The sequence below is a fragment of the Asterias rubens genome, chromosome 19 (genome assembly GCF_902459465.1).
Source record: "Asterias rubens chromosome 19, eAstRub1.3, whole genome shotgun sequence".
Lineage (NCBI taxonomy): Eukaryota > Metazoa > Echinodermata > Asteroidea > Forcipulatida > Asteriidae > Asterias > Asterias rubens.
The window spans coordinates 11,791,486-11,819,062 of NC_047080.1; the positions used below are offsets into that span (position 1 = coordinate 11,791,486).

A 27,577-nucleotide genomic window follows, 5' to 3' on the forward strand; every position below is an offset into this window, starting at 1 on the left:
ATTCTGAATGGATAGCCCTTTCAGATGTCATAAATAATAATTTTTGTCTGTTTATGTGTGAAGTATGTGTGTTCACGTTTGGGGCGTATCCATTGCAAGAGTGTAGAGGGCGCATCATCAAAACTTATAAGAGGGTGCATTTTTTCCTCCCCAGGGAATATTATTTTGCTAACATCAATCAGTGAAAGTGCAAGTAACACTGGCGTGAAGCTTTGATACACTGTTTGTTATTCGAAGATGAATCTCTTTCTACTATTTGGATTACATCAATCATGAATTGTTATCATTTGCTACAAAAATAAAAATATAAGTATGAAATAGCCTATGGAATGAAATTGTAGATATTGCAAACCCTCTCTCCTTCATTATTGCTGAGCCTTTGTCGATAAAGAGCTGGATAAATGATTTGTTTGTAAAAAGGCTGTTACATCTTTGGGTTTTTATCTGCTTTAAACACATTGCTCTTGCCACATCAGCTGCTTATTTTGACGTTAACAAAAATTTGTGCAACATGGCAGATTTTAGAATTTTGAAAAATTCATGAGAATTCATAAAGCCAAAGCGATGGAATCAAGAAATAAAAATCACTCGGCGAGATAGCAGGGAGGTTTGCTATTCAGAGAAATGAGTACGCCCTCGTCATTGTCTCTGCATCAGACCTCTCAATTCACCGACACAGTTCCGCCCTTTGAAGAAGACACTTGCTCATTCTAACCACTAGAGGGCTATTTACAGGATAGCGTTTCATTACCAGCGGTGAAATTGTATATTCCTCATTCAGAAGGTTGACCTTTACAATGCATTGATCTCGACGACAAAAGTAGAAATAGACCCTTTGTCTTTGACTGAATGTACGTACAGGCAAACCCTTCTTCCTTAAAAACAGGGCACCTCGAGAAACTGACGCTATCTGATGTCATGAATTTATATATAGAAGAAGGTGTTCGTGAGAATCGTGTGTTGGTATTGGTGACTAATCGATAAGAATCATTCATGTCTGGTTTCCTGTGCGTGGCGATGATGATAATGCAGATTCTGAGAGAGGGTCCAGACTATAAAGACTGCAAGCCTCAGTTTGGTGTTAAGGATTGGGGTCAATATCAGGATGCTGAAATAATTTTTTTTTTTTTCTTGTTTTAAGAATACCTCTTTTAGCACTGTGTGGTTCTATGGTACCTTGTTCATGTCAGGGCAAGGTGTATTTTCTATCATAAATGGTGTCTTTAGGAAGGAAGGTTATTTCCTGTGGAACGTTTCAAGGGGACATCATTGCAATTATTGCCCGAGGCATGGAGTGGACGATTGCACACAGACTTCCCCCCAATGTTCATACCATTTCTAACAAGCCCATATATCAACCTTTTCAAGACCTGATACCTTGTTCCTATATTAGGGCAAGGTGTTTTTTCTTTTCCTCTGGAACATTTCAAAAGGCATCAATGCAATTATGGCCCGAGGCATGGAGGAGGTGATTGCCTCCATTGCCTCAGTGATCAGGCCTCACTGAACATTACAACTACGAGGTCTGTGTGCAGTTTTTTACCTTTACCGTAGTCTATGTACAGGTGGGTGCAAATAGCTGGAAGGGGATTATGTATAGCACTTGTTGCACGACAATATGCAGCTGACTCCAATACCTAATAATCGCAAACGGAGAAATCGCCCGTTGGCAATGCATTATGGATCAAAAGGCATTTATATTTTGTCTAACCTTGTATCATCTCCTTGAGGTTTTTAAAGAGTAGTTCAAAAACAAATTGTTGTTTAAAAAAATACACTTTTGGATCGATTTTAGTCCTTCCTAAACTGGACTTAAATAATGCAAATTAAAAAAAAAAAATTATAATTATCTACTTTGGGGTGAACACAAATTAGCAGAGATAAATTACAATTTATAAAATTCAATTTGTAACTATAGCGAATTCAGCCAAGGGTGGTTGTCATGCCTTCGGTAATTCCCATCATGCATTTCTCTATAATATATGACAGGTTACACACCGTCCTTGGATTTATTTCATAATTCAGAGCGTTAACAAGAAGTGACCGATAACGTAATTAGGAAAAGTGGAATTGTTTGGCGTTTTGCGGTGACACGTCTTTGGGGTCAGCACTGCACTTAGCAGCTGAGTGTATACATCACATCCAAATAGAGTTGAGGACTGCCATTAGGAAGTTGTTGGTTTCTTAGAGAGAACTCAGTGAGGCTCGGGTTTAGGGGGAAAATTCACAAGACTTGCAGCTCAAAATGTTTACTGGACATGAAATTATTTACAAGACCCGAAATGAAACACGAACAAAAATATAAATTGATGTAGTAATTTCACTGAAGTAAAGCCATTGAATAATGGCAATTTATCATCCATAAAAAAAACATCACACAGGGACTCTCAAACCCTGGTTGAGCCAAACTCCATCACCTTCTTGGAGTATCAATAGACCCATTGCACAGGCAACTATTGCTGAGGTAAACCAATAGAAACGTGCACGCATGTATGCGCCGCTCAACTCTCAGCCAATGAAGGCGCTGTATAATCTTGTGACATATGCAAGATGTCTCTTCAGATTCCGGATATCACCTTGACGGGAGAAGAGCTGTGAGATCAAAAAAGGAAAGCACACAAAGCAATGACATAACTGTACAAGTAATTTGTTATTAGCTTAACCCTAATTAACCACCCGTATCCTTCAAAACCTATAGTTGTGTTTGATTCCTTTAGACTGAGGACGGAACTAGTAAACTGATTATGCATTACCCTAACCATAATCAGGTCAATTCAACAGTTTGCGTGTTGAGATACCATATGGTGTCGGATTTTTTGTTATTTCGAGTAAGAAAGGTTCCTAGAAATTCACTTTAGGGAGATAGAGTTTTTAATACTTTTGATAAGTCAACAAAAAGTGCAAGTGCAGTACAACTGTAACCTAATCTCTTATGTCAGGAAATTGGGTTATTTGACTGATATTCGGACAGCCATTTGATATATTTCAATCTAAAATGTACTTTTCCCAAAACCAGGGTTTACAAAACATATTTAAGAAGTAACACCAAAGTAAAAAGAACAATACCTAGAACAGAAAGGTAGGGTCTAAATAAGGCATGATGGTTAGAAGAAATGTAGAAAGACAATAAAATAAGTAATTTGCAGTGACACAGTGTAGATTTATCTCTTTTGTATCATCTTTAGTTCTGAGAAAGACTGAAATGTTTCAGACAGTATACGCCTCTCTTAATATTTTTACATGACGCCATAATTCTTACCCAAAATGAAGTTTGCACTTTTCCCACCACTTGCAGTGGCTGCACCCATCGCCTCGATTTGGGTTAGCATTGTGACGTACCTCATCCATAAATTTAAAGAGAGGCGTATACTCTGTCTGTTGCCATGTCTCCTGACGATGATCAGAATATACTGGCTGAAATTTTTTTGTTCCTTGGTTCTTCTCAGAGCCACATTACTCAAACAAATTAAGCAAGAGTACCAACCACCTTTTGATTTCTGATTGCTGAATCTTTCAGCCAGTGATTATTTTTTATAAGCTGTCTTTGCGTTCATTGTTTTATATAAAAAAAAGTCTTTCACGGAAAAAATTTGACATAATTCTTAGAACTACAGGAAGTACAAATGACATATGTAACCAGCATGACAAATAAAATTGATAAATTAAATATTAGCAAGCACTAGCTGACGTAGTACAAGTAGCCAATCAGTGAATGGTTACTAAGGGGGAGGCATGGTAACCACCCTCTTCAACTATTTCTTCCTTGATTCCGGTGTATGTGTATCCTCTACAGCAAACTCAATCAAGGACCCATTTCCTCGCAACGTGTTTTTCATGTTTTCCTGTGAATTCATTTCCTGTGTTGGATATTGCAGAGGGATATTTTCCTCATCAGTTGGCAACCTGTCTCTTTTAATGTGGTATGATTTGTGTTCAATCAGTGCGTTGGAAATGCTGATAGCTTTAGTTTAATGTAAATTATGCTCTTCACAACCACCTTGATTTAAGTTTTCAATGGGTTTTTCCTAGTCTTTAAAGATAATGGGTTTTTTTAAGGCTGATATGTGCAATTTTATGTGTTTTTGCTGGTTTTTCATTGTGCAATTTTCAATTATTATAATTTGATTGTAAACTTACTTGCAATTCGGATGATGCCAGGACTTGTAAATTTTGTAATAAACCATTCATTCATTCATTCATTCATTCATTCATTCATTGATGATTTATTCATGAAAAATGTTCCATGGCAGCCAAAGGCTGAATTGCAGACATTTTGGTACACCGAAATGAGTATAGAAAATGCTATAATTTTGGCGATGGGGGATTTAAATATAGGTCACACATGTTTGTAACAAATGTTTTTTAAGGGTTATCAGAGTGCCTCGTTCTGTACTGAAGTTTCTGACTAATAATAACAAAAGTATAAATTTATTATGAGCCAGCCGTCGATTTCACAAAGAGTTTAGGACTCGTCTTATCTGGAGTTAGGTCTGCATGCTACAGTGCATGGTTGGGACTCGTCCTAAGTCCTAAGATTAGTCTTAAGTTAGGAAGATTTTTTATGAAATCGGCGGCTGGTCTTCATAAATGACACTCTTGGTGCTGAGTTTACAAATAATGTGAAAGTTGTTAAGGATGATCTCACGAGATGAGGCAACTCGGTGAGGTGGGACTTAACTCCGTTTTCACATAGAGCCACATATCTTTAAATTACAAATTATTGTCTACTGCAGGAAGAGGTCTTTATCTCATTGCAATTTGCATTTTATATTCACTAAGAGCCGCAAGCCCCCAAAACGCTTTGTAGAACATAGCAACAGAAGAGCGCATATGTTAATAATTGCATTTTGCATTTTCATGAAGAGCCACAGGGCCCTGAAATGAGTTTTCAAACATTGTAACAGAAGAGAGAAGAGCGTAGGCCTAAATAAAGGTCAAATTGTTTTTCAGGTCCGAGATGACCTAGTGATTTCAATGTGCACATGATCGCGTGACATGTGCGCCCCTTTCCCATGTAAAAACACATTCTTCAGTTGGGTATTCAAGTAGGTCATCTCACTTTTGAGGTTTCACAAAGAGATGCTTCTTTGACTAGTAATATGGCAATCAGCCAATTTATTCAAACAAATTAGTGAGTCAATGAAGAGGTTAAACTTATACAGAATCATAAGAGAGGTCTTTGACTGTAAACTGTAGTTTTTAGATTGCAGATGTAGTTTTGATCCAATAGTTTGAACAATTGAACATAATTGTTTTAATTATTGTTATTCAAAAACACAAGCCTGCTGAACTCGTCCAGTCATAAGTTAATTGTCCAGACACTAAAATCACTAGTGTCAGGCTTGTGGTCCAGTTAAAATTTCTAGCCCTGATGAAGTCTGGTTTTCCCTGTATAAGTCTGGAGTAGTCAGGCCTGTATAATAGGCCTATTAAAAGGGCACCAAGACATTTTCCTGTTGGTAAAGGGCACCCTACAGTGTATGAGGAAATTGTCAATTTCTACTGAAGCATTTCAAGGGCACCAAGGTAGGGGGGCATAGAGACAGCGTAGAGTATTAGGCCTGAGCATTTATGACATCATTGTCGTTTAGCGGCAATCTTGATGAAAATCTAGAACGAGATGGAGGGGAGGCGAGTTGTAATCATGATGGGAATCAACAATATCTGATGAACCATTCAGTGATTTGACTTTCATAGTTGACTTGGCATTTCTGTGACCCACTGATTCAATTTCATTTTGTGTATCTGTGTGAGGAGAATCCCAGCTAGCTTCTTGAAATTAAAAACGCAATAAGTGACTTTTTCTTTTTCTTTTCTTTTTTCCAGCGGTTTTATTCAGTGCACTCACCTATATTATTATTTTGCTTTCTATTGCATTGAATATACAGCTTCACTCATTCAGTATAGGCCTACTGAAGCAATTAAACAACATAATAATAACTCTGGATTTGAGAGCTACTTCTCAAATCTGCGCAATATGTTAAATCTGGAAAAGCAAACAAAGATGGCCGAAGGGGTTGTTATTGTCTTTCATGAATTTATTTGGTTGTTGCTATAGCAACAGCGTAATATAGCCGCTACTAGTAAAGTAGATTCTCTAGCCAGTGGGTTCTACTATACATGGGGTCATCAAGTTTGAAAATTTTCCTTGTCAGAAAAAGATCATCAGCCTTAGTTTCAGGTTTTGTTTGGGGTTTTCCCCTTTTTGTCAAGGAACTAAATTTTGTAAACAATATTTTATCTGCCTAAGTGGTTCAAATGAAGGATTTGTAAGCCAAACCCAAATTTTTAACAAAGCATGCTTGTTTAGTGGTTATATATATGTTGTTATTAAACCTTATATCTTTCTGGTAACGAGGTCACAAGGGACACTTAAAAGCACCTGAAGATGTTAAGAGAAGACAGTTAAGAAAGGTTTTAGATGTGGGAGGAAAACCCACTCAATCCGTTTGGAACTACAAACCTAATCCACATGCTAGGCTCTGATCCGGGATTTCAAACTGGGAGTCTTAGAGGTGAAAGGGAAAGAAAGAAACCACTGAGCCAACCTAAAATTGAACGATTCAATTTAATACAGTATTGAAACCCTATCAACAAACAAACTATCATTTATTGTTTTAGAGTTAGAATTGTACAGCGCTCTTATTACATAAAGGTCTTTACAGGAGAGAATAAAAGGAAAATATGACTCTATACCAGTAATCACTACGTCATTGTAGGCAGTTTACATAAGGCATAAAATTCATAAACCCATAGAGTGGCTTATGAAACAATGTTTTTTTTTTGGGTTTTTTTATTCAGTCTTGAAGATCCTGTTTGCACTTGAGCAGTTCTTGAGAGAAGTTAATGCAGATTGCTTAAGTTATTTGCCCCATTACTGGTAATTGATCATTAATCTCTGCCCTGCTCAGATGACAGAAACCTTTTTTCATCATTTATAAAATAAAATAAAAATTGTGAAGACCCTTGACAGAATACAATTTTCTGGAGTGAAAGACCTTTTTTACATTAGTAATAAACTCTTCGCTTACGGGGTAGTTCTGAGTCAGTTTAACCTGAACCATGGAGGAAGGTTTCTTCCTTCTTGCCCCAATGACTCTTTTCTTCTCAATGAGGATATCAATGGCGCCTATCAGACAAACACCATCAAGTAGAAAAACTTTTAAACGGGTCTTTCTGTAATTAGGTTTTTATTCACCAACCTTAATTAATTACTCATCCTCAATGACTCTTTTCTGTTATAGTTTTGTTTCTTCTGGTTTTGTAACCTTTTATTAATTGAGGGACAAAAATGCAAAAAAACTTCTAAACAACCACAAATTTGTATTCAGAACCCAATTGTGTTATCTACCTGAGATATTATGTTTAAGACTTTGTTTGTGCTTGTGGAGTAATCACTTTACTTTTAAGATACCATCGCCACAATGAAACCTTGATATGACTAAGGAAGATGACAAAAGTTCTCATAATGTTTTCTTGTGAGGAACTATGAGTAGGCAACTCAACGTGATTCGCAGAACCTCAGCAGATAATCTGCCATGAATCTGGAAGCACTGGTACTTACACTTTACACTGTCCCTTATATTGAACCATTTTTTATTTTTTATTTTTTTCCCGCAAAAGAAATTGTTGAAAGTGATTGAATACTCATCAAAATAAAATTCATAAAAGATCAATTGCTCTCATTCCAAGAAACAGAAAAAGATGTATTTGTGATACTAAAACATGAAAATTAACAACTCATTAAACACAAGTGAAGATGATTACGATTTAAATGAATTCAAGACATCGTTAGACCACCGCAAAGCCCTGCCGTAGAGTTTCTAAATTGAGGCCATCCGGTCAAAAATACATTTTGGTTGTGTACCGGCAAAGTGCCATCTCATTACGTAAGGTAATGAAAACGGAGTGGCCTATGGTGAGGGTCAGATAGACTCCTTATAAGGTTTTGTGTAAAGGGACCTGACAGACTTGGCTGATCTGAATTTCGCATCTCAAATAGGCCACTCAGCAGAATACTAACGAGAGGAGCTCCTCAGTGGGTGGGGAGAAAATCAGTCCAATTGGGTCTTCATTCTCATGACTCTTGTAATGGGACCTCGGGACGGTCAAGAGATGCTGTACCGTCTTGATTTTAGAGGAGACGTAATCTAAGCTTTGCCAAGCAAAGCGTGACCAGACCTGATGTGCCTGGGGAAAATAAACTCTGAGCAAACTTAGACAGGGGGATACGACACCGTGAAAAAACCCTGGCCTAGATGTGGGAAAAACAGTATTCACTGAAATCGGACAAGAGGGACTGGGGTGAGATTGTTTCTTCACCCGTTCCCCCTTTGGAATTACAACGGAATCATGATCAGGTGATATGCGATAACGTCTGCGGACACGGTTACAAATTAGCTTTTGTATTGTATTTGTTATTCAGTGTGAGAAGAATGTGGTGGAGAAAAAAATCATGTCGGAGGAGGAGGGTGAGAAGTTTCAGGTGAATTCAAGAAAGGTGTGAAAAGGGTTGTGAAGGGAGAAAAATGAGTGTTTTTTTTATGTTGAGAGACGGCAGGATAAAGGGACTGATGCCATTGATTTGCCCATCACATACAGACTATGGTTCAGTGGTGAGTCGTTTAACCTAATGGATTCACACGGCCCGGTGTAGCATAGCACGTGCCCTCCCTAGCATCGGTGACGTCTACTCATGGATTGATTATAAGGTGGTCCATAGTCTCGGGTTGCAGCATTTGAAACAAACATGCTGGGATGTGAGGGCATGTACAGTAGTGTCTCCTAGCAAAGTTGTGATTTCGCTAAACCTACCTCCGAGAACCTCGGGTCACTCCCAAACTCTTTTCTTTTTGACAAGAGAGGATGCTATTGATCAACCTGCTTTAAGACTTTTAAAGACAGTTTCTTTTTCTTTTTTGCATAAGTAGCTGTGCTTTATGTTTTGTCCTGCTTTGTTGTCCGACAGTGCCCGGGATTTAAAGGACAAGATGCGTTTCTTGAGGAGGCGTCATACAGACAGCTCACTACGAGACACGGCGGATAAACTGGACTGCGAGAAATCATCCCTAGTACAAGATTCAACAGAGTCCGACGTCAGAAAATGGTCAGACTGTTTTGAAAATCTTCTCCATGATAAAAGTGAGTATCAGAATTTTTTCTTTAATAAGTGCTTTTCAAATAACTCCAAAATAATGTTAAGAAAAGGTACAGAAACATCTGTGTAAAAGCATTACATTGAACAATCAAGCTATCTAGGGACATGCAATTTTTTGTAGCAGATTTTTGTAAACATATTTGATGGAATTTACTGCTCTTGTTTAAAATATCCATTCAAGAATTTTTTTCATAGGAACCATCAGTTGCTTGTTTTGTTGTTTTTTAATCGTACTTTTATCTCATGAGCCGTGACTGCAGCGTTAAAAGCAAACACAACTTTGTAAATACAATAACACCAATTCCTTTTTTCATTTCTTTTTGTCATTCAAAGGACTTTTAATTAGTACAAGTACAAACTTGATTCAAAGGAAACTTTAAGATTAGAAGATTTTTTCTTATTCATCATAAAGGTCTTAAGTGACAGCCACGCCCCTTTCTACTTTTTTCTTTCAAACGATACATTATTATTATGATAGAGAGCATATTTTTCATCTTTTTTTGTCCAAATGTTACCAAAATGTGGACAAGCTTGAATGTAGATGGGTTTAAGAATAGTCCCTTGGCTTTGGTGAACTGGGAATTGATATTTGTTATTTCTGTTGCATACAGCGTTCATATGATGTAGACATTAAGCCTCTTATCTGCATGCCCATTGAGCTTGAGTGACATTCAGCCGATTGGATAATCTTGTGCTCACAAAGCTGGTTTTCTTCCAAAAATACATCCTTGCTAAAACTTCCCTTTCCGATACATCAAATCACTATTTTTTTTTCGTGGTGAAGAGTACAGTGCACTGACTTCAATCATGTTTTGAGTTCTTTTGTCTGAGCTATGCAAAAGTGTCTTCAGACTTTGAAAATACTGACTGGGTAAATTTTAAAAGATTTTGGGTTGATTAAAGAAATGTTACTACAAACGGATTTGAACCAATGGTCTCTGGACAAACATGTCAACGCTCTACCAACTGAGCGTTGTTGCCCTATGTTGGCGGTCTCCCTATTTTGTTTTGGGTGGCAGTAAGAAGCTATACATGTACAACCTTTAGCAGCCATATAGCAAGAGGTCTCACCCAAGCATCAATACAACTTAGGAAACAGCAGCCAGGGGAACACCTTCAGGGAACTTAACTTTTTTTGTTTAAGATATCAGATAATAAACCCTTCAAGGGAAACTGACTGGTTAATTTTGTCTTTAAGGATTGTGGGATGAACAAAGAAAAAATTGACTAGAGCAGGATTTGAACCAAACACCTCCGGATTATTGTGTCGGCGGTCAACTAATTTTTCCTCTTTAACCCCAGATCAACATTGGTATTGCATTCGGGCACTATGACAAAAACTCTCTTAACTGTATGTGTATTAAATGCTATTTTGAAAGAGAAAAATAATATATCAGATCCTTGGCCACAATGACTAACTTCATGCAAAAATTCCCTAATAGATAAAAATCTATTCAAGGAAAGTCTTGACAACAACATCTTTCCAACCATGAAAACACCTCTCACCCTGAAATAATGTTTGTGTCAACTGAGTAAAAAAAAAACATGTTTGTCTTAAAAATAAACATTTCAAAGTCATTGTCAGAATTTAAAGTATTTTCATAAAGTTTGTTTTTCTTTACATCTCAATTCGACGTCTTAAGGGAAGTGCAACGTCAGAGTTTAAGTCTCTTCTATAAGAACTCTCACTCTGATTTGAAAAGGAGATAGCAACGTTAACAAAAAATATTTGCGTGCATAATTTCAGCCCACACTGTCTTGAGTAATCATCCATGCATGAGAAAACAACAATTGAGGGGGAAGAAAATCTTTTTGCGAGTAAAAACTGAAGGAGTGAATTTTAATCTTCAAGTGCCTTGGGTGGATGAAATTTCAGTCAGACTTGGACATGAAAAGAGTTTTACCTGGTGAGGGAAGAGTCTTGATCGGGTATCATTGACTCAGCAGAAAGGTATTTGTGCTGAATTATTTGATTGTATTTCTGCTGAAAAGAATGGGTTTAAATCTACTTGAAATAGGCAAGGAGAGTTAAATAAGGTATTTCTGCAATTTTAGGTGTAGTCTTGACATTTGCAGTTACCTACATGTATTACCTCTTCTGTAAATGTTTTGTATGTAAGTTAACCGCTATTAGAACAATAATTACCTTAAAATTACATATTATGACGATTTACAGGAAACAGTGTTCTGAGAAATGTTTTCTGTTATTAGTTATTGTGCCCTGTGGTCCTGAGGAAATAATTTAGTTAATCGCTTTACTCATTATTTAGGCTTGGCTTCCTTTAAAAGAAAAAAAAAAGAAAAAAGGAATTGGACTTGATAGGTTCAGTTGTGATATAAAAATGTGGAGACGATCGATTGATAGTTCCGAATCAAACTAGCCAGACGCAGGAAGAGAATTTAGCGAGCCGTTACTTTATATCCTCAGAATTCTCAGCCAGAGAAAACCTTAGCTCGAGCCCCACACTGTCGCTCTTGTTGTATAGATGGTCACATGATCAAACGGAATTGAGTTAGGTATAAATCAATAAACCTAATTCTATTTAGGGAGGCTGTTCCGTCTGTTTTTAACGCATTTAGGTTTGTTTTCCCTTAAAACGAGAGGACAAAAGGAATTCGAAGGGCATATAAAATTCTCTTGGTGTTCAGAATATCTTGGGTTGGATAACTTAATAAACATACCGGAGTCAACATAACCTACAGTGGTAGATCAGTGCCCAATTAATAACTCGCACACAGGGAGCAGTCACTGTGTTCACATTACTGTGTTCTGTACATTTAAGGAAAGTCCAATTCTTCAACACTGTAAATAACACTGTGTGGACGTAGGTAAGTCCACATAGTGTTTCAAGTCACTTCATTCGGAAAAATATGCATAATTTGAAGGAAAATAATATAAATCAAGATCTAAAGGTTTTACTTAGTAATTAAAACAAATTTTTACCAAACAAATACTTAAGATAACCACTGTCGATCAATGAACTTGTTTTACCAGGAGCTTTTAAATGTAAAAAAACAAAAAAAAAACCCAAAAAAAACACTTACAGTTATGGGTCGAAGGGTTAGCAATTCAAGTGTGAATGCATGCACATGAAGTTCAACCACATATTCCCAGGGGTTTCCTTGGAAATTCCCAGGGATTTGCAAGGAATTTCCCAGGGATTTCCCAGGAAATTCTTCCAGTGTGAAAGGGGCTCATTATTGACTATCGACAGACAAGGTGTAATGAGATTATAAACAGATGCAATTACCTCTTAATGAGATTGAGAGAACAGACCCATGTGACTCCCAATTAAATTAACAGTATTCAGTAAGATACCATTGCTGGTGTATGGCTGCTCAGTTTAGCATGCTAAATATAAGCTGACCTTCTCTCAAATTGATTATGCTGTGTGTTCATAACCAAGAATTTTAACAGGAAAAATAGAAACCATCTGCTTGTCTCGTAGGATATTTTGTTTTCTTTTCTCTCGATGGGTTGAAGGGATGGATTCATGCGGAGAATAAAATGATTGTTTTTAAAACATCCCGAAGGTCCAGTTGTGATTCATGGTTTTGCCATATCACCATGCCCTGCAATATTCCGTACACTTTAATCTTGGAGAGAGCATTCAAATCTGTATAATCATTACAAAACACACAGACATTGCTTATTTTGTTCATTTCTTTAAAGAACACGTTGCCTTGGATCGGTCGAGTTGGTCTTTGAAAAGCGTTTGGAACCGTTTGTTATAAAATGCATATGGTTAGAAAGATATTTTAAAAGTAGAATATAATGATCCACACAAGTATCACTCGAAAATGTGTGGTTTTCCTTTTACCTCGTCGACTAACACGGTCGGCCGTTTTTGGGAGTCAAATTTTTTACTCCCATAAAAGGCCGACCATGTTAGTTCGCAAAGTAAAAGGAAAACCACTCAATTTCGAGGCAAATTTGTGTGGATCATTGTATTCTACTTTTAAATTATCTTTCTAACCATATGCATTTTTTAACAACGGTTACAAACGCTTTTCAAAGACCAACTCGACCGATCCAAGGCAACGTGTTCCTTTAATCAATTTTTATCAGTAAAATGTCAACTGAAATGACATGAAATAGAAACTTTAGTTTTGTGTTTAGAAATTGAGATCCTATGTTAACATACTACATTGGTAAATTTAATGGCTGGTATTTGGTACATTTCTGTGCCTAACCAGTGCCTGTAGGGGTGAGATGGAATGAGCTCGGACAATGTTTAATTTCATCATCAACAGTTTAACTTGGCATCCTAAATGCTTTTCTGAGTTTAGCTGGGGAAAAACAAAATCCAGACAATATTGAACCGACCCACATTTTTTACACAAGGAAGAAAATGTTTTGAACATCAGGCTGAGCTTTTCCATATTTTTGATAATAAAAAATAATAATAATAAGACTTGTAATGCGCACGTAATCCACCCTGCTGGGTGTTCAAGGTGCAGTAAAACCTGATGGAGTACAAACCCAAGTAAAATGTATTTATTCATGGTGTTAGATCTGTCTGGAGAACTTCCCTCTTCAAGTGTTGGTTTTGAATAAGATGAGGAATAATGTTTTTATATTGTCGTTTAGTTTGACATTAAAGGTAGAGTCATACTGTCTCGTGACGATGACTAGAGCAAGCTAGTCGAAACGTTGAGACCAATTTAAGAACTGACTCCGCGGTAGTGCAGTTAATTACGATCCTATAAGCTAAAGTAGTAGTCCCAGCCTATTTTCTATACCTTCTGCCCGGGTAGTAGTTAACCATCAGCAAGCTTTGGACATAAACAAAACTTACTATTTATTTCCTTGATACAGAGTAAATGTCTCTATTTCTAAGGTTAGTACAGGAGGATTTATTGTTAATCAAGACAACTCTAAACAAACTTCTTAATTTCACTCTTCATGAAAATTCACGAAGCATATTGTGAGTTCATCTTTGTGGGTGTCTGTATCTGGATAGAACGGTGAGGGTTGAGAATGAGTCGTTTGAGTGTCAATCTGTTTGAGTTTTGAGTGTCAAGCCGAGTTGCACATTTCTCTTAGTGAGTTCTTGAACTTAGATTGACCTTAAATAGCGGAAGGTTTTCTTTGATTGAAATGACCCACTGTTTGAGTAGCACAGTTCATGTTTTGGGTTGCACATTTGAAGTGGTCACCATTGAGTTTTACAGAGTAGTTGACAAGGGACTTGTCCTTTCCCCACCCCCTTCTTTCCAAACAAGGTGTCTAGACATGTCGAGATGTTTTGTCAAGGAGTTACACATTAGGTTTTAAGTGTGATGCCACATACAATGTCAGATGTACTATTGCAAAAAATGGTATAAACATTTTTTAAATTTTTTTATGGGGTTGAGGGGGGGGGGGTTATAGATTGAGCTTTTCTTTTTTCCAACCCTTGGTCTCATGTTAGGGTTTTGTTTTGTATCAGAAGTAGACTACTTGCCGATACTGTTTTTCCCCCAAGATGAAGTTGGAACATTTGAAATTCAAAAAGAATTCCCAGAATGTCAGAATGAAGCCCGACTCGATGGTCAGAAGTTTCCTCCTAGTTTCCCAGATTCTAGTAGCGCGATTGTCCACTAGCTGTGTTGTCAATGCCACCAGGTGAATCTAAGCATCTTAAGTTATTCATGTGTCACTTGCTAGGTCAATTTTCTTCAAGATACACCCCCCCTTCCCCCCAACCTAAGACTTAATTCAGGCCGACCTTGCTTTGAGTCAATATATCGATCGAGCTAGATGTTAATGAATATTCACTGAAATTTTTTGCCGGCGGCTTAGGTAAACCGGAAACAACTCAACCTAAGAGTGTATAAGGTGTCGTGTATAATTATTAACGAGAGTCAAGGTTATACCGGAAATATTTTATCTGCTTGTAGAATTAAGTTAATTAGCTCAAAAAAGTCACTTTGTACGATGGAGGCAAGTGTAAAATTTGTAATTTAGTATACATGGTGTCTTGAAGAAGCAAGCAGCATCTCATAATAATCTAGCTTTATTCTGAAGACAGTAAGAACATACTGATTGAAAAGTATTTTAAGATGAATCTGAGTTCTTTGTGAAATCGGCCTTGGGTCAGTGAAACTCAGCAACTTTATGGAGGTAGCTTTCAATCATGGTCATAGCCACTTCCACATCTTTCAAGATACATACTTGCTTTGTGAAAATTGTAAGAAGAAATTCTTTCCACGCTTGTCTTCAAGTCTCATTTTCATGAAGAGAAGGAGAGTTGGAGGTCAGGCTTTCCTAGTGCCCTAGCCAAGCCTCCCAGTGTGGCCGGCATCAACACAATAATCACTGAAGCATTTGATAATATTAAGGTGTCGCCATGTACTGAATTATTGATAGGCAATGGGGTGCAGGATATGACACACTACTAGTACAACACTTGTATTCAGCAGAGAGGCACAGAATGACGTGAGCAACGGTAATTAAGCGAAAAGCGTTAATTACGATGAGTGTCTACCTGTCATGTCTTTAGCGATTACTTGCGTGGCGGCGTCCCTGACGGACAATGCAGTAAGATGACATACAGAATACTCAGTATTACTGTCTCTCGAGGCTTTCCTGATTGGGGATCATAAATATCTTCATTGGGAGAAAATATTCTGTTTAACCCGTTTGGGATAGTTTCTTGTCACTCCAAGGTTCCCTGATGGGGACCAGGAATATCTTCATTAAGAGAAAATGTTCAGTTTATCCCGGTTCAGATAGTTTGGCAGAATTTACTGTCACTCCAAGGTTCCTTGATCGGGACCAGGAATAATCAGTTTATCCCAACTGGGATAAACTATTCCAGTAAATAATATAAGAGCTTGATTCTTGCAGCACTAGATCTTCCTTAAGAAAAGAATCTGAGGGGCCCCTTCACCTTCCTCTACAAAGAAACTCTTTATTTTAAATTTATGGACATAAAGCTTCTAAATTTACTCCATTACTATAAATCACAAGTGTTTATAAATATCTACCATATTTCATTATTTTTGGAATAATTTTAGCGGTACCTTTCCAGTAGATGATCCTATGATTATTTACACAGGTCTTGAAATATTTTGAAAGAGTATAAGTCTTGGTTTAAATGATAAGCTTAGACACATAACTATTTCTTATATGATGCATGCAGCCTTCTTAGGGATGTTTTTATAACCTTTACGTGCCAGGTTTTGGTTTGAGACCGGAGAGAGATAGATGTATGAGGTTGATTATGAAGTGAAGGGACTGTTTGTTTTTAGGCTACGGTATGGTAGCTAGAGACGTAGACTTTGTTTGTCTCTGAAAGATTGATTTGAGGTTCGGATAAGTGCTTCTTCTAGAGGAGTGTACGGTTAGGAGTAGAATATGATTTGAATTAATGGTTAAAAAGTTCAGTTGACGTAGTTGTTTTTGTTGGAATTTTAGATGGGGTCAAACTGAAATCAAATTAAACAAGAAAATAGAATTAGCTAACCAAAAGGACCTATGGTATAAATGCAAGAAATAATTAGTTTAAGAGAAGAATTCAAGTGGAAAAACGTTAATAGAGAGAGAGATGCGGAAAGTACACAGGAAAAAAAACAATAATAACAGAGAAGGGGTTCAGAGAGAAGGGGCTGTTTTGGCCACAATTAGTTGGAAACACAAAAGACATTCAATCAAAACTGCAAAAAAAATGAAAGGCCTGACGTTTTGCCCTAGCAGAGTCATTCTTGAAGGAAACAAGATGTAGAAAATATGTGATTGTTTTGTTTTGCTGTGACGTAAGGAGGAGGGCGTCTTCATACTCTTCTGTATTGTTAGAGGGTTCCAGTCTTCAATTGTAGCATTTGATTCCCCTGAGGGGAATCTCTACATAGCAAGATAAGCCAATCTTCAACCATGGTCAAATTAATCTAGACCCTGTGTCCCTGGACAGTGATTAGTATTTGGGGAAAGATTAAACTGGAAGGTTTCAAGATTCATTAGTAGGGGCACTTTAATAATTATTTATTCTAAACCCAAATCACCTTTCCATGGCTATGTTAATAAGAGTAATTATTATGGGACTCATTAAGTGTATAAAAGATGTTAATTTTGCATCGGTGATGCATAATGATAGTTAAAATCCAATGGTTACCCGCTGCCAAAACATAGCCATTGGTAAGACACTGCTCTAGGATTGCAAGGGTTGTGGGTTCGAATCCCACCCGAGTAACATGCCTGTGATATTTGTTCACAGGACTCTGGAAAGTACTGAGTATACAGTGCTAACACACATTGGTGTATGGTTAAAAACTATAATAAATATTCTTTATCCCTGATGCAAATTTAACATCTATCATAAAATCAAATCGTTGCGGTTGCTTACACATTGGAATCTAGCTGCGAGTCTAGCCACTGAGCCAGCTCGCTGGTCTAGTGGTGAGATATCTGCTCTAGCAATGCAAAGGTGATTAGTTCGAAGCCCTCCTGAGTGATTTGCCTGTGGATTTATTCACAGAAGTCGGGAAACAAATACCTGCTATTCTTCGCTGTACATTTTTTCTAAATTTTTCATTGATCTACTCATCTAGCACCGAGAATAGTTCCCAAAAGCTCATTGAAATCTCCAGGGGTTTGAATATTTAAAAATTTCATTTCGTATCTACTTAAATTTGGTGCCTAGTTACGACGTTTCTGTCAGAGTGCCTCTTACCCTCTCTTATTGGGGGTTGACTTATGATATATATGAGGCGGCCATTGGCATTGATGATGATTAGCCGAGTGTTCTTCAGACTAATAGATAATGTCTTATTATAAAGATAATGAGAGTTCTTCGACGCCATCTCAAAAGGTGAAAGTACATGGGAGCAGGCAAGACGCATTGCTGGCTAATACATTTAGCCTTGCGCTGTGCAACTGGAAAATTTTTGAAATCAATGATGTGCGTAATGTTATCAATTAAGCCATGCATCTCAAAGATTAATTAACCTTAATTAGTTTCTGTTATCATTAGTAAAGGTCAATAACGTACAGGTGTACTCAGGGTTCTCCGCCAGGGTTTTGTCAAAACTGGGGGGCATTCTGGACTTGAAATCTTTGGATGTTTGGCCAAAGCACCCTGAATTGAAAAAGTGTCGTCAAAATAATTTCTAATTGGTGTCTTCAAAATGTTTTCTACTTGTTGTTAATCTGGAGCATTCCATATGGGTTTTTTCTTTCTTTAATTTAATCTTCTTCTTTTTTTAATTAGGTGTTCGGGCCAACAGCCCGGAACACCTCGTATTTTTGTTCGTTTTTTTAAATATTTTTTTTCTTCTTCTTCTCTACGTCCCTTGTCCGTTAACAGAAACATCTTTCCAAAGATCGTATGAACTTGAAACTTCACACATAGTTAGATATTCACTACGAGAAGAAAAATGTGTAGTTACGTCATGATGACGTCATCCATTCTTAAAAACTCTGTAAACGCCTCACAAACATGACCCCATTTTGACCTTGTCTTCCGGTTCAAAATTGAGGTTGAAATATTCCACCATTGGTCGTGCGTAAAGATTTTACACGTACAACATGTGTTGAGTCACGCTTCAGTGCTCATCCATAGAGGCAATGCTTCGCGTATGATAGTCTTCGTTCAAGGCGTTTTCAACATTCAGTTCCCTCAGATTACTTAGTCTGTTCTGTACAGTCGTCAATATTTCATAAGTTCATATTTCCTCAACCACAGAAGCTATTTTGACAATCTATACATCATATTGAAGGGCTTTACGTACTTTACAAAAATGGATATGTTGGTGACCTTCTCGTGACATTTTGACCTGTCTAAACCGGCAGTACCTGTAATATACTTTGAAAAGGCGTCATGTAATGGCTTTTGGGTTGATACATACACCTTTTGATGCTTTACCATTACAGAATACAACTCTGGCAAAGGTCTGGTTTTAAAAAGTAATACCGATTATGTCACCACATGTAACAGCGCCCTCTAGCGGCAGATTAAAAACATCTCAACATATACTTCTACTATGTCTGTGGTAGAGTTTTTGATAATTGTCTCAAAACTGGTATGATACATAATCTCCCTCACAATAGCAACTTATGTGGAGTCTTAGCTTGATGACGTCATCATTGCTTTAAAGGTGCACTTTTCAAAGCTGTGTGTATGCCAAACCAAAATTTGTACTGAGGTGAAACTTGTTGTGTTGTTAGTCAAGGACATTAACTTCTTGAACTCGAAAAGACGTCATAATGACGTCATCGTGTTGTTTCGACATTTTTTGTTTGTTACAAATCTTGAGACGAAGCAAGTTGCAATATTTGTTTTTTACACCAGGCTTTTTACTCCCGGAAACCGAACACCTAGAGTTTGTTCACAAACTCTCAATGTCTAGTTGTTATTTATATTATTATTATTATTATTTTTTTTTTTTTCTTTTTTTTTTTCGTATATCGGCATAAATTTGCCTGTGTTCACATGCTATTTGTACATATCAGCCAATGTGGAGAACCCTTGTGTTTATCATATTATTTTTATTATCCTACATATGAATTGTGATGTGTAGCCTTCTTTGGTGGACATCCCGTATACTAGTATGTTCATAGCACTGATAATCTTAAAAGAGACCAATCTATTTTCCCACAAACCACATTTTTGTGCCCTTTTTATAACCATGTATTCAGCTTGGGTTCAGGTTTACACTGGTTTGCCTCTTTGCAGCCAAGAACTCGATATTAAAATAAAGGCGCCTGAAGCTGGAGCTCAAGCCATGATTTTGAAAAAAGCCTCGGAGTACAATCAATTGGATCAATAGATACTGCCATGAGTATTTTGTTGAGGTTGTCCCTGAATGTGGGGGTGGAAAGAAAGCTTCAGGGATCAACAAGAGATGATAGATGGGCTTTTTAATGAGTGATTGTGCAAAATATTGTACCTTTTGTTTTTCTTTGTAAATTTGTTTCCCTTAATGCCCTTGGCCACGATGAAAATTTTATTATGTAAATTATTTCAATAAACCGGTTATATAAATAATCTAGACAAATTTTTCAATGCCATTCAAACTGATAGACTCAAGTTTACAGAGTTAAGCACAAAAATGAGCAAACACCAAATGTACTCCTGGTAAGCACATTTTGTTTGCTTATCAGAAGAATGTAACCTGCCAAAACACCAGGGCCCAATTTCATGGCTCTGCTTACTGTCCAATTCTGCGCTTACGCTCACGATTCAGGCTCCATCTGATGTTCGAACGACCACCGCATGCAAAATATACGCTGCCCTAAAAATTTACAAGCTTGAAGGCCAGTTCCAATGCATACCCAGCGCCTGGAGCCCAAGTCATTGACAGAGCCCAACTCACGTTTTGATTAAGGCCCTCTGGTCCTTGTTTAATGGTTAGTTTGAGCATGTCTATGCCATGACATAAATGTGGCGGCCATCGTCACATGACCTGCTCTCAACCAATAAGGACACAGGATCTATGCGCAACGTGTCATTTGGCCAGAGACTGATGGCGACTTCAAGTAGGTTAAAGTCGTCAGTATGACACAAGCTTCAGCCGTTGATAATGACATGCATATATCTCCTGGGCTATCCGTTGATGAAGCCAGTAATGCAAAGTCACGTCTACAGTACCTGCCATGCCTACCGGCAGACACGCTACTTCTTACAAAGCATCTATCCCTAGACGTATGATTCTTATTCATTCAGACCCAATAAATTCTTCTCAATATCCTATTCTTTATTCAGCTCTTGTCGTACCTCGGGGGAGGGGGGAGTTCTACTTCCCCCACCCCCTTCACTGAGATGGCTTGCTAATGAAAAGAAGTCTGGCAATCACTTTCTTATAAGAAGAATCATGTGCAGTTTACTGTAGTATGAGATTGAAGAGGTGAAGGAGAGGAGGCACTCATTTTTCTTTTTTTCTTTTCTTTTTTCCTTCGTCCTTCACCTTCCAAAGATTTTTCAAGCCAGATGTCACGATCCACCTTGAATTACAATTTTTACCACAATTTAAATATATATTATAAGAATATGAGAGTGATGTGCTAATATTTCTCTTGGGAGCAGAAGTAAGAGATGGAGGGGATCTTTTGTATCTTCCAGTCATTTTGTCTCCTTATCAAGTCTTAAATCAAGTCAGGTTACAAAGATGAAAACAAATTAACTAAAGGGAGGGTCCAACAGGAAGCATATTGATGAAGAAAGAAGGTTCTGAGATGCCCTAGTTTTTAAATGAATAAGATGGGGAGAGAGTCTTGACAAAGCATCTTAGATGCAAACAAGTCAATATTTCCATGGCATTCCACTTAAGTCATCTTCAGTGGTGTTCTCATCTTCACTAAATCCTTGTTGTGACTTCTTTCATGAATGTATGATGAAGGAAATCATATAGTCGTTATGATTCCTTCCATTAGACCAACTTTCATGAAAGTTTAATTATCATTTCAAAACACAAATGCACTGGTGAAGCTATTATCTATAAGTAGAACTTCATTACGCGATATTAATGAATACTTAGAACCTTCCGTTCAGATCAAAATTACATCCGCAGCAACAAGCCTGCACGTCATATCTCGAGCCGTTTCTAATTATAGTCATAATCTGAAAACCCTGTAATTTCAGGTCTGCCTCTCTGCAATGCTTTTAGTGAATAATTGTACTGTAATAAAGTAATCATTTATATAGCACTTCATACACAAGGTTTTTAAACGCTTCACAATTAATTACAAAAACAAAGTCTTAATGAACATCAAAGAAAGAGCAATTTTAAAGCAATCAGATCTCAAAATCTGAGCAATGTAGCCATTTTGAGTTTGCTGCATGTAATCTTAACATAAATTTCTCATTTTTAATGAACCATACATTTCTTTTACTCCCTATAACCACCCCCATCTCCTCCTACCCCACCCCTTCTACAGCTGGCTTAGAGGCATTCAGAAAGTTCTTACAGACAGAGTTCAGCGATGAAAACATAGAATTCTGGCTCGCTTGTGAGGAATACAAGACTTTGAACACTGAGGTGCTGACAAGTAGAGCTCAGAAAATATTTGAAGATTATGTGACAATACAGGCCCCTAGAGAGGTAGGTTGCTTTGGTTACTCAGTTTGTGTATGAAAGATTGTATTATTTAGTGACCAGAGCCCCGTGTCATGGCACTGCAAAGCACAGAATTCTACACTTACAGGGCACTGAGAAGCTTTTGATTCTATGGGGCTTAAGCGCAGAATTCCGCTGTAAGCAGTGTGATGATATTTGCCCCAGTCTTTCACTCCACCCCAGTTAATGTGTGATGGGGACAATCATATGGAATGAAGCACACTGCCTAAAACCTTGGCTGCACACTCAAGTAAAAAGGGACACAAGAAACAAAAAAACAAACACTCTTTCGATAACATTTCCAAAAATAGTCAGTATCTCCCACTAAAATGAGTGGACTATAAAAGTGTTGTGTCATCAACACAAGTGCGCCCTCTGGTGTTAAGGGTTTTGGGGTTACGCCATCTTGGATGGTAGAGTTGTTTTACATGACATGAAGTGAACATGATAGCATACTGTTAACTAATTTCTCTGCGTCCTCGTGAATTCCTTCCTGACTACACTACAAAAAGGAGTGCAATTCTGTTTCCTTTTCAGTTTATAATAATACATGCAACTGACAAGCACCAAGCAAGCTTAGGTCAGGTCTTGAACTTCACTCTTGAAGGGGTATGGACAATTTTCCTCTGGTAAAGGGCACTCTAAAAGGAAAATGTTAATTTTTTATTGGAACTTTGCAGAGGGCCAACATTTAAAACACAGGGCATCACGGCAATTGCTGTTGGTGTTGTGGGCTGTTTCGAGGCCCCTTAAGTAATGCGTTTTATTTTTTATATTTTCAGGTAAACCTTGATTCTAGAACGCGGCTTGAGACAACGGCCAATGTGAACCATCCAGATGAAAACACCTTCGATCATGCCCAGAAACGGATAGAAGCTCTTATGGAAAAGGACTCTTACCCACGATTCTTGCGCTCGGAAATCTACCAAAAACTTCTAAAGGAGTTCCTCAAGAAATCCAAATGAAGCTTACTCGTCTTATTCTTCGTAGACTTTAAAATGTTAAACGGTGCAACTGGAATTATGTGCAACTACATTTCAACTATTGGTTTAGTAGGAGGGGTGATTTTACAACTGTTTGATGTCACAAGCAATTTAGCTGGAAATTTGTATGGATCAAGGATGCACTACTCGAGAATCGTTGCAATCCAAGGACTGCATCTTCAGTCTTAAAGCTGTCTTCTCCAAGTAATCTTAGAAGATGAAGGGGACAGTACTCGATGTGTCCAAAGTTCCGACTGAAATCTTCTTGTCATTAATGCAACCCTGGATCAGAGGAGATATGAGAACTACCCCTAGCATCGGCAGATCCACAGCAGTTGCCATGGTAATGACTATATATTCAAAGCCATGACAACTGAGAATTGTGATCTGAATAGAATAAGGATGGTGATATCGCTTACCCCTTTAGACAGCCCCCCCCCCACCCCCCTTCCCTTGTAGAAACCTTGGTTGACAACAGTTGCACTGTCACTGAAAACAAGACTAAAGATTGAGCCGAGGAAGATGAGACCTCTACTCATCTGTGTTTTAGCGTTCAGAATTGTCTGCTTCGGCGTGTATCCGCAGAACAACAAGTAACTAGATAATCGCAGCAGTCAGATTGATAGGATAAACACAGTAGTTGTTATCATCAGATTGGATGAAGTGGAGAATTAAACATAATACACAGACCTGAAATTTCATCTCTGAGAGAATATTCTGTTTTTTTTCTTTCTTTTTCAAAGGGCACATTCATTGGAAAATATTTAAGTGTAGTGGGAACGCTTGTTAGAACACTAAGACCAAGGCAACAGAAGCAGTGTTGTCTTATTCAAGGCCTTGGAGTACAAAATTAAAGTTGACTTCATGTCGACCACAAGAACCTCGTTAAGAGCTGGTAACCTTCAAGATGTCAGGCAAGGACGACTCCATCCTTTGACAAGATTGGGTTTATTCCAACCATTGTACTTAAATTAAAACAGTTAATTAGGAAATTTAGATTCACTGAAGACAGGTACCACTCCAAATCAATTGATGTAATTCCGGGATGGCTTCAGATTTTAATTTGTAGTTTTATCTTTGACATTCAGCAGTCAAAGGAATTGCATCAGTGAAAAACTTCAAGAAACATTAAATCTTAATTTCATTGTAAGAGAAACAAGCATGTACAGCACAGTGACAATACTCATACACAGTTTCCATACTGTGTTTCTTACCAATCTTATGAGTTATGAACATGCCGATAAGGCACCCCTTTAAGGTAAAGCAATTCTCGCTGACTAAGTCGCCAAATGAACACCGAACAACTTGATAATCAGACAAATTCACTCAACACTCTGACTGGACCGGGAGGAGTGTCTTAAGATCCTCTCACCACCGCCAGGAGACTTCTTAAAGATTTTCCTCAGATTTACAGTCAATTTATGGACTTAAAACGACTGATTTAAGCTAAATCTGCCTTCATCCTTTGTCTTAGAGCTTCTTTGTCTCCATCATCTTAAAGCCATCCTGAGCTAACTCTTGATGAGCACTTGTAATCTTAAATGAACAAATCTTAAAGATTTTTTTTAAAAGAGAAGTTAAAGTATGTTTTGCATGCGATAAACCTGTCATACCTCCAAGAAAAAATATTAAGATAGGCCTTCTTGGTCTGAAATATATTTAAAGTCTTTAGTAAAATAAGATACTGATTGTTTCAGGGTGTGAAATGGGTAAATTTGCCAGCTATAAATCTGTTATAATGTGTGAAAAATAGAGGTTATAGGTTCCATAGGGAGGGTATTTGACAGACAGTGTAGTGCTCGAAATCCTGCCCAGCACAAGTTGATAAGAGGGATTCGCTTAGCAAAAATGTATTCCAGCTAAACAGTTTTTGTTTTCAGTGTAACAATTTTTAGCAGACGAGGAGGGAAAATAGTATCTGCCCTGTATTTAAAAAGCGTCTGCAGCATCAATTGTTAAACCACATCAGGAAGCTCTCTGACCTTTTCCATGGTCCTTCACCATGACTAGGATCCAGGCAAGTTGTTTGGGAAAGTTACCCCCCCCCCCCCCTCCTCTGTAAAGCTCAGAATAAATCAACTTGGTAACCATAGTGATATGCTAATTGGAAGGCCTGCGTCATCTCAGAGAGGATTACTTGTTTATATTTCAATCAATGTTGTGTACTCCCTTGGATCTTTTTACCCAATACAACACTGTCTCATCAGAAGTCTGTCTATTTCTTTTGTAGGAGTAGGTGAGAAAAACGTTTTCAGTTGAATAATAGCTCGGCAGTGCGGTGTCACCTCTCTTAAATGGGGTATGAATATTAATAGATGTATAAACCTTAATATTGTGTTGATTTTTCAAGGGTACAAGCTGTGCTTGTATGACATCCTACTGCGTTATTTTTGAAAAAGGGAACGTGTAACTTTGATTTTTGTTGGAACCAGTCGATTGTTTTAACCCTTTGTAAATAAAGATGTCGGAATCAAAAACTAACCTGTGAAAATTGGTCCGTTTTTAAGATTATGATTTTTACAGAATCATTGGCCACTGTCATTTTGCAAAGAGCGCTTCACTGTTGAATGAGGTCTAACCATGGAGGGAGGAATGGTCTAACTAAGCAGTTACCTCTCAAGATATTTTAGGCAAGAGACTGTTTTTCTTTGAAATGCAATATATATTCAAACTTCCATAGGTTTGATTTGTGATCTTTGGTTAAATGTTTCTTTAAATCTCTTAAAATTCAATAGATCAAAAAAATAATAGTCATACTATTTTCAAAGAACAAATTATGCACCACTTTAAGAGACGGTTTTCTAAAACAACAAGATTAATACAAACTGTGTTCTCTTTTTTGAAATCCACCATCATGTCTTGACACTTGTGGTTCTGCAGTTACGTGATCAATGGACACCAATTAATTAGCAGTTGACTCTAATAAATATGCGTTCGTAGAGAGCAGGTGATTCTTTTGCTGAGTGTCCGTAACATCCACAAGAGACCTCGGTCCGCTCTGAATTTATCTGCTCTCAAATTTAAAAACATATTTTTTTCTTTATTAGCGAAGGATTTTATTTCTGAAATTTTGAAAAGGTAATTTCAAATTCAGATTGTTTAATCTTTATCTCGCAATGTACTTGTTTTGTTTTATTTTGTTTTAAAAGGTTTTTATTTATCTTCAGCCTACATGATTGCCAGTATTACGTAATAATTATTAACTCTTAATTTTATTTATTATTGCGATTTGGAAAGCTGGGATTTATAATAGTTGGTGCCATTTGATGACAGTAAAAGAAGTATCTACATAAAAGGGGGTAATTTTATTCCTCCACGCAAAAAAAGTTATTCACGAAAATTCAAAATCTTAATAGCATTTTTGTCTGTACTTGACATCCAATTATGAGGTAATTAATAAAGATCAATTTCAAGAGCTTTGAACTCGGTAATTAAATTTAGTATTCTTATGTAATGAACCATGAACGGATGGTTGCAGCTGTAGTTGATATCTTATGAATAATTAGTGACACATTTAAGAGAGGGAGTGAATAAGGCTCCTTCTAAATTATTCAATTTTTTAAACAAGATTTTTAAATTGTGTTGTTGCACCTGTGTTTTCTGCATGGTCAAATGCAGGCCAGGGTGTCATGCAGAACGGAAAGTATTTGCCCAAGCTTCAGTCGGGTTAAAGGTCAAGCTTTGGCTCATTTGGCTGCGGCTATCATTGTGGCTTTCTATACTTGAATTACCTAAAGATAGCCATTGGCCACAGCCATTTATCCAAGATAGAGCTTGGATACAAGTTAAAGACTGCTTTGTTGTTGTGGTGTGTTATCATCAATGCAGGGTATCCATCTACCTTAAAGGCAGTGGACACTATTGGTAATTGTCAAAGACTAGCCTTCACAGTTGGTGTATCTCAACATATGCATAAAATAACAAACCTGTGAAAATTTGAGCTCAATCGGTCATCAAAGTTGCGAGATAATAATGAAAGAAAAATAACATTTATCACACGAAATTGTGTGCGTTTAGATGGTTGATTTCGAGACCTCAAGTTCTAAATCTGAGGTCTCGAAATCAAATTGGTGGAAAATTACTTCTTTCTCAAAAATTATGGCACTTCAGAGGGAGTCGTTTCTCACAATGTTTTATACCATCAACCTCTCCCCATTACTCGTCACCGAGAAAGGTTTTATGCCAAAAATTAGTTTGAGTAATTACCAATAATGTCCACTGCCTTTAACTCACCGTTATATGTGTCGTCTTTTTTCTTTTGCAGTGAGAAAAGTTGTATAATAATTCCAGACAGTTGAGACACTTTTAACCTTAAAGTATTTTTAGATTTCCTTGTACCTGTATATAATGCGAATAGATAAAAAATTATATGAAAGGGTTTAGTGTACAGAGATGATATTGA

General features: G+C 37.4%; 1 protein-coding gene across 2 annotated transcripts in view; it reads left to right on the forward strand.

Moving 5' to 3' along the window:
- LOC117303094 overlaps positions 1-24,152 on the forward strand; it is a 75,797-nt gene extending 51,645 nt beyond the window's left edge. For both annotated transcript variants that reach the window (XM_033787172.1, XM_033787173.1), the window contains exons 4-6: positions 8,969-9,141; positions 22,014-22,177; positions 22,975-24,152. In XM_033787172.1, the coding sequence (XP_033643063.1) occupies positions 8,969-9,141; positions 22,014-22,177; positions 22,975-23,157 (520 nt within the window). In that variant the 3' untranslated portion in view covers positions 23,158-24,152. The remainder of the gene's footprint in view (positions 1-8,968; positions 9,142-22,013; positions 22,178-22,974) is intronic.
- The last annotated feature ends 3,425 nt before the right edge of the window (positions 24,153-27,577 follow it).